The sequence below is a fragment of the Pristis pectinata genome, chromosome 22 (assembly GCF_009764475.1).
Source record: "Pristis pectinata isolate sPriPec2 chromosome 22, sPriPec2.1.pri, whole genome shotgun sequence".
Classification (NCBI taxonomy): domain Eukaryota; kingdom Metazoa; phylum Chordata; class Chondrichthyes; order Rhinopristiformes; family Pristidae; genus Pristis; species Pristis pectinata.
In genome coordinates, this window is record NC_067426.1 from 33,752,667 (window position 1) to 33,764,937 (window position 12,271).

The window sequence follows — 12,271 nt, forward strand, 5'->3', positions numbered from 1 at the left end:
AACATTGGCTTCCAGTACATTAATGCAAAAAGACTCGATGACAGTAATTCAAAGATGGATTAAGCTACAGTGCTAGAAAAGGACATTGCCTGGCACTTCAGTGGTGCAAACATTACTTGCCACATCAGCTCATGGACACTGCTTGCAAAGGATTTGTGAATGGAATTGAACATCATGCAATGGTCAATGAATATCCATACTTCTGACCCATTATGTTTGCACATATTTGCTCTTTCACCTCCACTGACATTTTAATATCATACGTTATAGTAGGTTATCCTCCAAGATAGAATCTTGTGGAACCAATATACTGCTGCAATAGATTAACAACTGGATAAACTCCTGTGAGCAGTAAATTATTTACAGAAGTTGATCTGCTCAGAGACAGGCTACTGGCTGGGTCACAAAGGAACTAGTGCTGGATCAATACTTTCAATGATCTATTTAAACAACTTGGATGGAGGTGTAAAGGAATTGTCTGAAAGTTGGAATGGAATTAAAATGTGTGCAGGGTGTTGGGAAAAAAGCTCTAGACAGAACTGAAGTCTGATAGAAAGGGAATAATGCCAACAAAGGGCATTTAATCCAGGAAAGCACAGTGTTAAACATGTGGACAAGAGAAACTCCAAGTATACCAATACTTAACAATAAATTGAAGTACTAGGATATTGTCATGACCAATACTGAGGAGCAGTAACCAACAGCAACACTGTGGTTGTCAGAATAACTGGACTTTTCAACATAAAAGTACATCATGTTATCCATGAATACTTTGGTATTCAAAATGTTTGTCTGGACATGTCCAGTTTTGGTTTCCTCACACGGTGGGCGAAAGAAGCTGCAAAAAGGGTTCAGAGTTTAGTCACAAGAAAGTAAGACTGTTACATGTTGCTTTACAATGTTAAGGAGCTATATAAATGCCTTTGATAAACAATTTTAACTACACAGCCAGGCATAAGAAATATCTAGACTTCAGGGAAGTTGAACTTTCTAATATACTTTAAGCAAAAAATTATTTCCCTAATGACAAAGAATCTCAGTTTTGGGGGGGACTGAAAATCATCTTTTGTCAGTAATATGACATGGCCATCTTTTATTGACATATACCTAATAACCTTGAAGTTAGTGGCTTGCAAGGCTTGTTCCAAGGATACAAGAGTTAAACCAGATATTGCTGTGGGTATGGAGTCACAAGGTGAATTTTGATAAAGAATATTAGTGAACCAGATTGGTTCTTATGATAATCAAGCAGTTTCAGAGTCACCTTCAATATACCAGGTGTTTTATTTAATTCCAAATAAAATTCAAGGAAAAAGGTACTATTATTTAACTACATTTAAATTCAGACATTTAAAAGCCCTGTCCCAGATAGTTAGATCGGACTTCTGAAATAGTTCGGTAATATAACTGCAGCCACACCATAAAGACATGTATGGGTATGGTTAAATTAGAGTTTTCCCACTCATTATTTTCTAAGTTTGTTTGAACACAAAGTTGTAAAGTTCACCAAATTACAACCTCCGTCTATGACTCCCAAGTATCCAAGTTCCCAGCTTCAATGGCGACCTTGTGTTTCAGAGCCTAAATGCATCATTGAATAATGTTCGCAGCATTGCATTCTCTCAGTCTCTCCACTATTGCAGGTCTGTCTGAAGAACAGTAGACCACAGTACGAGCTTTTAAAGCTGGATACTTTGGATGTCCGCGACACTAAAGAATCCACAAAAGGTATCTGGTTTCTTTCCACCTCAGATTTCTGTGCCTGCTGACTTAAATTAGCTTTGATGTGCCTTACTAATCAGGGTGTTTCTTGCTCCAGTTTTCTATTAATGTCTTTTTCACAGGTAAGCACCATACTCTGCTGTAAGAAAATAGGAGCCTGGCACAAATTTAAAATGGCACAAATGAAGAAATTAGAAATTACACATTTAAAATGGCACAAATGAAGAAATTAGAAATTTTTGTGACCCTATTACGATGTTTTAAGTGACAGACTTGTATTTCCCCCCAATTTTTGTTCAGCTTTTCCATCAGAGTTGATACCTTTTTGTATACCCACTGCTATAATAAAAAACCTGCTGTGCAGTTTAACTTAGAGATCTTCTGTTAATAAAACCATATTAAAATTAATTGGATTATTGGTTATTAATCAAAACGAACATTTTTGTGGGGATTTAAAAAGAATGAACAACAATCAGCTGCTGATTTCTTAATGAATGTTTAAGCACTTTGAGCTGCAAGGATACAAATGCTAGTCATACAAGATTTTGGTTTAGTTGCTTAGATACTACATAAAGGAAAAGAAAACAGAAATAGCCCAAGTGATAAAAATGCCTCTAAATATTTATATTCTTAAAAGGAAATATTGATGCTGAAAACCCTTTATAAATTAAACATGCATTAGCTATCTACGGCCCACACATACGTCCAGCTAAGGTGGCTCAATGCTTGATCATGAGTGAAAGCATTTTAACCATAGTGATAATAGTGGAACTACAACTGGATAATTGACATCTGTCATCAGTAGCTTTGCTGGGGTGGGGGCAGGTGTAAAAACCACAAGTTTCTACTCATAATAGTTCTGGCTCCAAATGCACAAGTGAAAAAGTACTCCAGTGTGACCTTCATTGATTGCCTATTACCACAACACAAACAAATCACAGTACCTTTACATCTTCGTCAAGCTTCATAATCTTCTTGATACGAGCCAAGGGAAGATCCTGCATCTTGAAATCATTCTGTTGGGTCAGATATGAAAAGAGGGCCAGAAAGAGTGGTTTAAAACACAATGTGAAAGCTTCTCAAACATGCAAATTGCACAAGTTTTCCAGAGAAATTACTGCCACTAATTCTAGATATATTCCACATAGGTGGCCAGTGTGCGGCCCTTGATGTTTCTAAATGATGAGCACTAACTACTGACCATTCCAAACTGATTCTTAATTACACAAGCTCCACTAAAATAAGACCACAAGCCTTATTTCTAGATTGTTTTCACATTTTGGGCTGAAATTGCGAAGCGCTATTCTGGGCTTGGATCAGAACCAACTGTGGAATATTTTAGTCCCATTTACAATCTGCCACCCATTAAAAGCTCTCCCACAATTCATTTTAAAATAATACCACATAACATACAGGGATTAATTTTATTATGAAAGGAAATCACACCACAACTCTTTAGAACTTAAAAGTAATTTTAAGGCTTAGCAAATTATTTAGAGACATTTCCGAGAGGGAATAGCATAAAACCAGCAAAAGAATGAAAGGTAAAATGAAAAAGGAGCAGAGATGAATAATTCTCAAATTGAAACAAAACTTTTTTTTTGTAATTAAAAAAAAACAGATCAGAAACTGGATAGAAATCAAACACAGTTTAAGCTGGAAACTCAGCTTAAAAAAATAACTCTTCACATGCAATTCTGTCTGTCAAACTGTTTGGCTCTCCTCTTTGTACAGCAAATAAAGCTAAACCTCATTTTTGAGGAAGGTGTGCACTAAATCAAGGTGGGAAAAGTACCAAGGCCAATGTAATTTATTCTTGAGCACTGGAGAAAATGACCACAGTAAATGTGCTCTCTGACAAACTGCATTTATATAGGGTCTTAATGGAGTAAAAGTGCCCTAAGGCACTGCACAAGAGAACTTGCAAATAAAATTTGACATTAAGCTACACAACGAGAAATTGCGGCAACATCTAGAAGGTCAAAAGCCAGAAATATCTCCACCTTATATCTGCAACACAATGTCATGCCATGACCTTAAACAGCAGGTGCACAAGCTCAGTCTCAGTTTATACTGGTGTTAAGCAAGGTAGCCCCCTAGCCTTAACAGTTGTTATCTCGGTCTTTCTGGTTGCAACAGGACACATTACCTCCAGCAAACTTCCCACTGGAATAGAGCAAACCTATGGAACAGTTCTTCAACCCATGTCTCCTCCGGTCAGAATCAAGGCCACCCTAACTTTGGTTAAACTGCTATATACAGATGCCACTTGCACATGGGCATGCTTGGAGACTGAACTCCAAGTCATTGTCAACCCATTCACTGAAGCATACGGAGGATGGACCTTAACACGTTCTCCACCCGTCTGCTGCTGCTGTACATGACAGCCCACCCAACAATAAAAGATCTATGCGAAGACCCTGCAATACATGACCACTTCCCTCACATCTCACCAAGGACATAAATTCATCACTTTCAGTTCACCCATACAGCCTTTGGCCATCGGAGGAAAAGAGCAATCAACGATAAGGAACTCAAGCCAGGACACAGACCATAGGCTACAGGCCAGCAGTGATCCCTGCCCCCTGCTGGTGTCCAAGACATGCAGTAGCAAAAGCAGGAACATCAAAACACTCGGAGGCATACCATCAATATCATCCTTGCAAAATCCTCCAAATCTATGAACGTAACAAGTGAACCAATGTCAGTGTCCACTCCCAGATCCACATCCCAGTATAAAAGCCTTAATTATATTCAGTCTGCTCCAATGGGCAGGTTTACCCAGGAGTTCTGAAACAGACACTGCAAGCTCGGTCATGGTAAGATAGAGAAAACAACACAAGAATATTTGTTCTCCAACCCTCCTCAAAACAATTGTAACATCCCCACCAGCACCAGGGAATCTTTGGCTCACGACCACTCCAAATGGAAAAGGAACATTTGGGCACCAAGAGTTGATTCATCGGAAGCACAGAGCAAAAAACAAATGCACCAACTAGCAAAATACCTAGACAGCTGATCAGTCATCTCCTGTCCATCTGTGACAGAGCTCAAGGATCCCACATTGACCTCATCAGCTTCCTCAAAACTCTCAGAACTGGAGTAGAAGCAAGTCATTCTTCTAAGACTATCTGAGCAAAACAGGAAAATGCATTGTAGTGTCCCAAGGCACTTCACAAGAACACTTCAAACAAAATTTGACAATAAGCCACATAAGGTACAGGGGCAAATAGCCAGAAGGTCAAAAGATACTTTTAAAAAAAATGAGAGGAAAGAGACAGGTTTAAGGAAGTAAATAGACAGATTAGAGCCAGCAATAGTGAGGTCTTCAAAATCAAGTCTGCATAAGAATCCATATACCTTGGTGAGGATTGTACAATGGGTCGTGGTTGGCAAAGAAAAAGGATATTGACAAAAATAGTAAGTATTTTTAAAATTAAAATGTTACTTCACTAAGAATCAAACAATGAACAAAGAAACGAAGAGTGAAAGGGATATATAGTGAGTTAGCAGAGTTTTATATGCTCTTAAGTTTATAGAGAATGGAAGGCAGAAGGCCCACCAGGAATGCATTGGTTTAAGTCAAAACTAATGTACCTGGGACACACTGATGGGTTTAGTGAAATTGGGTGACGTGGCAGGAGGAGGAAATAGCCTATCCTGGAAATATCATTTCTGTAAAACAACCAAGAGCTGGACAACTGCTGGATGGTTGGAGAAGTACACATAATGTATGTTTTATTTAACAAAGGATTAAATTTCAACTTTTCAATCATATACCAGCAGACACCAGAACATTCAATACAACTTCAGAAGAGATAACACATCTGACAAATGCAATCTATCTTTCTTTTCGTTTACAAAATAATTACTAAATCGAGAGATCTGACACACATTATCTGCTCGATATCAGATGCCATGGGAGTGACTGTGCAAAAATTAAGTCCCATTGTGTCACTGATGATATTACAAGATGGACTACTAATTAGCTGTGCATTGTAAGCAGATAGTAATTTTAAATGAGACTACTTCTCATTGGGGTCCAGTCATTAGTGGGTTTGTCACAAGGTTTGGTGTCCTTCTGCTGGTGTGAGTGATTAAAATGATGCTGATCTTAAATCTTGTTATGCAACAAGAATCTCAGAAGAGTTAAAGATTACAACTGGCATTAGTTAGATTGGCAAATGTCCTCCAATATTGATAACTGTACAATCATGAACATGGATGACAAGAATATTTAGGATTGGTCATGGATGGTTGCCCAAAAGGTTTTATGTTAAGTGGCCCCAGCCTTAATAAATTGCCAAACTGTTCCTGGAAAATCTAGGGCGTCACCACAGGAGGTCATACATAGCAAAGGAGAAAGTGGTTTTCTTCCAACTCCAAATGCTCATCAGGAAGGACGAAAAGAATGAAACCTAACCTATGTTCCTTAAACTTTGCTAATAAACCTAAGTCTTGAGTTTCACTGGAGACACACAGACCTTGAGAGGACCTGATACAGCTACTTCCCATTTTATTCTCCCCCCATTCCCATCAACTATACCCCAGATTCTGCCATTCACCTACACACTGGGGGCAATTTAGAGTGACCAATTAACTTACCAACCTGCACATTTTTAGGATGTGGCAGGAGACTGGAACACGCAGAAGTCCATGTAATACAAGGAGTACATACAAACTCCATCAAAGACGGCACCGGAGGTCAGGATCAAACACAGGTTGCTTTTGCTACGAGGCAACAGCTCCACTAGCTGAAGCACTATGCCACCCTTCTTTTAGGTGATGAGACTGTGTAGAGGAAGAGAAAGATTGCAAATAGGGACTAGTATCAAGCATGGACCTAATGCTTTTAGTATCATCCCAAACACATACCATAATCTACAACACACTCAAGAACTACATCACCAAGAGTGCTGCAACCTGCATTCTTGCCCACATTAACAGTGACTTAGGCAGAGTCCAGTTTTGCTGGTTTAGCACTAAATGGTCAGCTTGATCTTCTAATTTAAGAAATGTTGTTTCATACAAATATTTACTATACATTTTGCTTTTGGGGGGGAAAACAAAATTCCACAATCCAGATTTCAACCAGATGGATTTTCATGAACTTCCAGTGAACATTCACACAAAGCAAACAAGTAATGAGACATACCGGTGTTAAGCTGCGTATCTCTTCCATTACACGCGGCCAAAACGTCTGCAGCAAATGTTGGGCTTCGCTGTTGCCACCTCCCTGAGAGGCTGTACTGAACGAACCATCTGCAGTGGCAGACATTCCTAAGAAAGGAAAAGATTTCAATTTATATAGAGCCCATCAAGACTTCACGACATTCCTCAGCATCTTACAACCATTGAAATATTTATGAATATAGAAAGCTTGGAAACCAATTTGTGCAATGCAAGCTCCACAAACAGCAATTTTAAAAGAAGTGCTTGTTCTATTTTCCAGAGGTTTTAATTGTGATATAAATAATAAACAAACCCAGGAGAATGCCATTCCTCTTCTTTGAAATATTACTAAGGAATCTTTTATATTTGCCTGAGAAAGCAGACAGTCGTCCGTTTAGTGACTCAACTGAAAATATAGTGGCTACAGCTGTGTAGCACTGCCTCATTACTGTGCTGGAGCTGACTTAGAAGCAAACTGATAGGAAGTGCTTTGAGATATACTACTCAGTTCAAAAAGAGATATTAGAAATCTGTGCACAGAATAACAAGAGTTTCTTCAGAACTGTTACTGGTTATTTTGCTAAATAACTTCAGTAAGGGATCTGTAATTTCAATACCAGAAACCTTTTAACCCTGTACGTATTAGAAGTACACAAGAGCATCAGAAATAGATGCAATCGGCCTGCTCCATCGACAGGATCATGGCTGATTTTCTTGCCACTGTTCTGCACTAATCCTATATTTCACAATTCCCTTAATATCTAAAAGTTTTATCTTAAAATTATTCTTGCTTTTATAGTGATGCAAGTTGCTAATCAAAGCTTCTGAAAGTAAAACTACTGAAGCAATTTTGGAAAAGTATTTATTGCAGGGGCTTCTCAGGGGGATGTCCTTGGTGCACATTCAGCTGCTTTGTTAATGACCTTCCTTCTAAAAGGTCAAAAATGAGGATGCTTACTGATGATTGCATAATTTTCGATTATGTACACAACTCCTCAGCAAATGAAACAGCGCACAGCAAGTGACATTTGTGCCACACAAATGCTAGGCAATGACCATCACAAAAAGATAGTTTAGTTATTATGCCCTTGCCATTTAATAACATTACTGTAATGGAGTCCTTGGGGGCAGGGGGAGTGCAGCACCATTGACCAGAAACTCCAGCTACATAATTACAGCACTTACAAGTACAAATCAGAAGTTGAAACAAGTGATTCAATTCCCATCACTACAAAGCCTTTCCACCATTTAATGATACATGGGAACAGCACAACCTGCAGGTGCTTCTCAACTTCATACACTACGACTTGGAAGCACATAACCATGCATTCGAAGTCCTGAGAATCCCAACCCAATAACATCGTAATAGCACTTTAACCAGAAATACTTGCCGCAGTCAAGCAACAGCTCACCACCACCTTCCTATGCTAATCCTACCAGTAGTGATATCTCATAAATGAACGAATAATTAAAAAAAACACTTGCCATGAAGTTATCCTTGAGGAGTTTTATCAAAATGTTCCCTGTTCTCTGAAGGATCTTATTCTTGCCAGGATTTGTAAGACATGCTTTTCACTGTACCTCGGTACAAGTGACAACAATAAACCAATACCAATATGGTTTCTGTAGAAGCAATCAAAATCCTCCCAAAAACAAACCAAATTCAGCAGAAAAAGAAAAGTATTTTATTGCTGGAAAATCCAAGGACACGTGTGGAGAAAACTTTCGCATTCATTATATTTCACTGAAGTCTAAGACAATACTGAATATCAGAAGTAAATGAGAAAACAAAAAGGCTCAGATCCCATTTTCTCAGGTTCAAACCCACTGTGGAGGCAATGTTTCCAAATGGGGAAATACACAATTCAGAACTGTACACCTGAAATGCATGCAAAAATGAAGCAATAATTCTCAATACCTTCTGGGTAACAGTACAAATCCTTCAGCAGTCCAGCTTAGCATATCAGCAAAACTGAACCGAAAATTTACCTTTGAACTGGGAATTCTAATTAAACACCCACCTCTTAGAATTTTTAAATGTCTCTGGTTACTAATTTAATTGGCACTTTGAACTCTGAAAGTGTTGCATAAGCTCAGTTTACCCAACCATTCAGTACAGGGTAATGAATTATTTCCAAGAGCAATATCTTTATGGAAACAAGGACTTAAGTTTTTCCTGAAAATATTTATATTAACTCAGCTTGCTTACTCATGCAAACGATCACAACTCAATGAAGTTGAAAATGATTACAATCGCCTGACTTGCACTTGTTTTTAGTCAACTTCCAATCTGGATTTATGAATAATATTTCAAAATTCATAAAAAATGTGTTTCCCAGCTTTATACAATCCCGAGAAGCATGAGGCAGGCCTTGGTATTGCTACTAGAAGAATTGGCAAAACGCAGTTGAATCATTTGTGCTCGTAGAATGAGCCAAATCCATAATCCCAAAAAGTGATCAAATGACCTGCCACAATGTCTAGGCTCCTCGCACTTTAGTGAAGTTGGAAGATAGTGTCTGGAGCAAGTCTGACTGATTATACCTTAACAAGACTCAGCATGTGAGGAACATTTCTATTTTAAAATAAGATAACAAGATGAAACTGTGTTCTAATTTCTGGTTAATCTAATATGCCAAAACATCTCAACCTTTACAATGAGAAAATGGGAATCATATTCACATAACAAGAAAATAGCTATCTAATAATCGCCAATTAAAACTCTCTCAATGTCACAGGCTACAATCTAATTTGCAGAACAAGTAGGAACCGTATTGCAAGGCTAGTTGGACACCAGTATACCATACGTTTTGAAACAATTTTTTCTGGTACTTGCATGTTGAGGATCAAGGTTACTTTAAAATACAATGTTTAAATGAAAACAATAAATTAAAGTTACCAGGGTCTTCTTGTCGTACACATAGCAGTGTTTCCATTTGAGACGTGCAAATACTACTCACTATTCAGGTTCAATTGTGAAGGTTAGTTGGAAATATACTGCAACACTTGAGAGTACATGTGACTGATTTATCTCCTAATGCTGTGAATGCAAGACAGACTCCATCAAGCTTGGGCAATAGGATCTGGATCTTAAATTGTGTCACTGAAGTATTTCTCAGCCATCTCTCATCATGGTTCAAAGATTCTGCTAAGTGATTATTAAATGAAGGTTTAAAAACAAAACAACTTAACAGCTGCTTTTAATGAGGACAGTCCATATATTAACATTTGCTAACTAAAGCAGATGCAATATTATGCTCAAAGGAAGAAAAGAAATTAAGGGAGTGCAGTGTTATGGAAGCAGTTCCACATACAATAAAATGCTCCTGTGGGTGACCTTTGAGGTGAATATAGCAACTCCCTGGTCAAAGAAACACACAAATCTTGTTTGTGCTCACCCTTCTAGTCATAGAATACTCATTCCCCCACTTTTGGGACATTCAGCAATACTTATTATAGATATTCACGTAGGATAGGGTGGAGGCAAGTTGCCTTGCCTGCAACCAGAATAATAGTGGGAAATAAGTTAGATTCAACAGAGATTGCCATCAAAAGCAGCGTATTTGCATCACCAATGATGCTTAAGGCCAGGCAGTATACAGCAGAGCTATTCCGGAAACATAGCCTTAATGCTTCCTGAAGCATGTTCATGACTATTATATTAGTACCTCTAGAGATAATGCAAGAAACCATTCCTATAACGTGTGCAAAATTCTGAAATCTCAACAGCCACACAAAGTTTCTGCTATTGAGAAATTTGTGAAGAGACTTGAACCCTTGGCATTGGCTACATCCTCATATCTCGAATAAGTCTGACAGACATAGCTCACCTTTACGTGAAATGTTAAAAGCCAAATTTGAAAAGAGTTACTGTAAGATATCCTACCTACCCAGAATGCTTGTACCCAATGATAAAAGGGTACAAATATAACAGCTGCTTTTACAACCTGTACCCAAACGATACAGATAACAAATTGGACCACAGTATTAGAAGGTCGGTGTTCTACGTATGGTTGTTTCAGCTTGTGCTCTTAGAAATTTACCATCCTTACTAACAGTGATCAGCTTTGAGAGACAGCATATTCCACAATCATCAGGTTGTTGCATACATCCAAGTTTCCAGTTATCCAAAAGATTTGCTATACCCAGTGATGTGATGTTCACTCTCTGTCCGACAAGGCATTTATTCAATACTGTTTGCCTTGGCTGATAACATTCCAGGGCTACATATAATGGCTTTCAGTTACATATTGCTCAACTGTAACTGAGCATTTAAGTTTATACACACACATTAAAAATCTTATGCCGTACAATAAGCTAATCAATAGCCCTCAGTGGATCAAACACACAGCTGATATAATAGAAAGGTCAGGTTGGAAAGCTATGATGACACTTAAAATGGCAAGACACTTGGTATCTCTGAAAAAACTTCAGTGAATCAAATCTTTCCACCCTTGAAACATGTACTTGTAACTTCATCTTCTAAGATAGTTATATTCATTAGCAAGCTCCTATTTCATAAATACAACAATTTGAATCCAAATTTATTGCCAAGGATATAATATGTAAATAATGTTTTAAATATAGCATCCAGTTAATTACATCTATCAGACAAATACATAACAAAGTTCTATCTCGGACTTTAACCCCTACTGCACTGTGACAGCTGCATTTTCATATCAGCTGTTTTTGCACTTTTTCTAAAAGAACCCATTACAGTCCTCATTGCAACTCACTTTGTGCAGTCTTGAACTTGGGTGGAACTGAGGCCAGCTTATTTTGCTTAGTCCTTAGATCTTTGCTTAGTCCTGAAGTAAGCTGTCTTACAATAGTACCTTGGTCTCAAGAATCTGAAAGTGCTTCACGCATGAATTACTTTGAAGGTTTCAGGTCAATGACTTTGCATCAGAATCGTCTCATCATAAACTAAGAATTTCTCCTTCCGTATGTGTTGGCTGGCCCACTTTTAAAGCACATTCTTTAAATTTAGCAATTCACAGTATCCACACAATTTTGCTTTTGTACAACAGAGAACTTCCTGCTTTTTGTAAAGGGAACAGGATTTTTTTTAAATATTGGTCACATTAACTGGCCATGGAAGATGGCAGTCAGCCACCATTTTAAAGCACTCCAATCCTTCTGAAGGTACTCCCATTAGTGCTACTGGATTGAGAGATCCAGGGTTTCTTATATTAAATGATGATAAAGGACCTGTGCCCCCCATCTTTCTCAATTTGCAGAAGTCATGCGGTTGGGAGACAGGTGATGTTACAGACCGCAGCCCCCATGCAATGGTAGTGGAGAGAGTAAACATTTAGAATATCACGTAACACACCAATTAAGAGATTTCTTCTTGGGGGTTACTAGAGCTGCAATC

General features: G+C 38.2%; 1 protein-coding gene across 3 annotated transcripts in view; it reads right to left on the bottom strand.

Annotated features, from left to right (window-relative positions):
• nfyc (nuclear transcription factor Y, gamma) overlaps positions 1 to 12,271 on the bottom strand; it is a 69,486-nt gene that overhangs the window by 41,017 nt on the left and 16,198 nt on the right. For all 3 annotated transcript variants that reach the window (XM_052036205.1, XM_052036207.1, XM_052036206.1), the window contains exons 2-3: positions 6,878 to 7,002; positions 2,667 to 2,738 (exon numbers count right to left, since the gene is read on the bottom strand). In XM_052036205.1, the coding sequence (XP_051892165.1) occupies positions 2,667 to 2,738; positions 6,878 to 7,000 (195 nt within the window). In that variant the 5' untranslated portion in view covers positions 7,001 to 7,002. The remainder of the gene's footprint in view (positions 1 to 2,666; positions 2,739 to 6,877; positions 7,003 to 12,271) is intronic.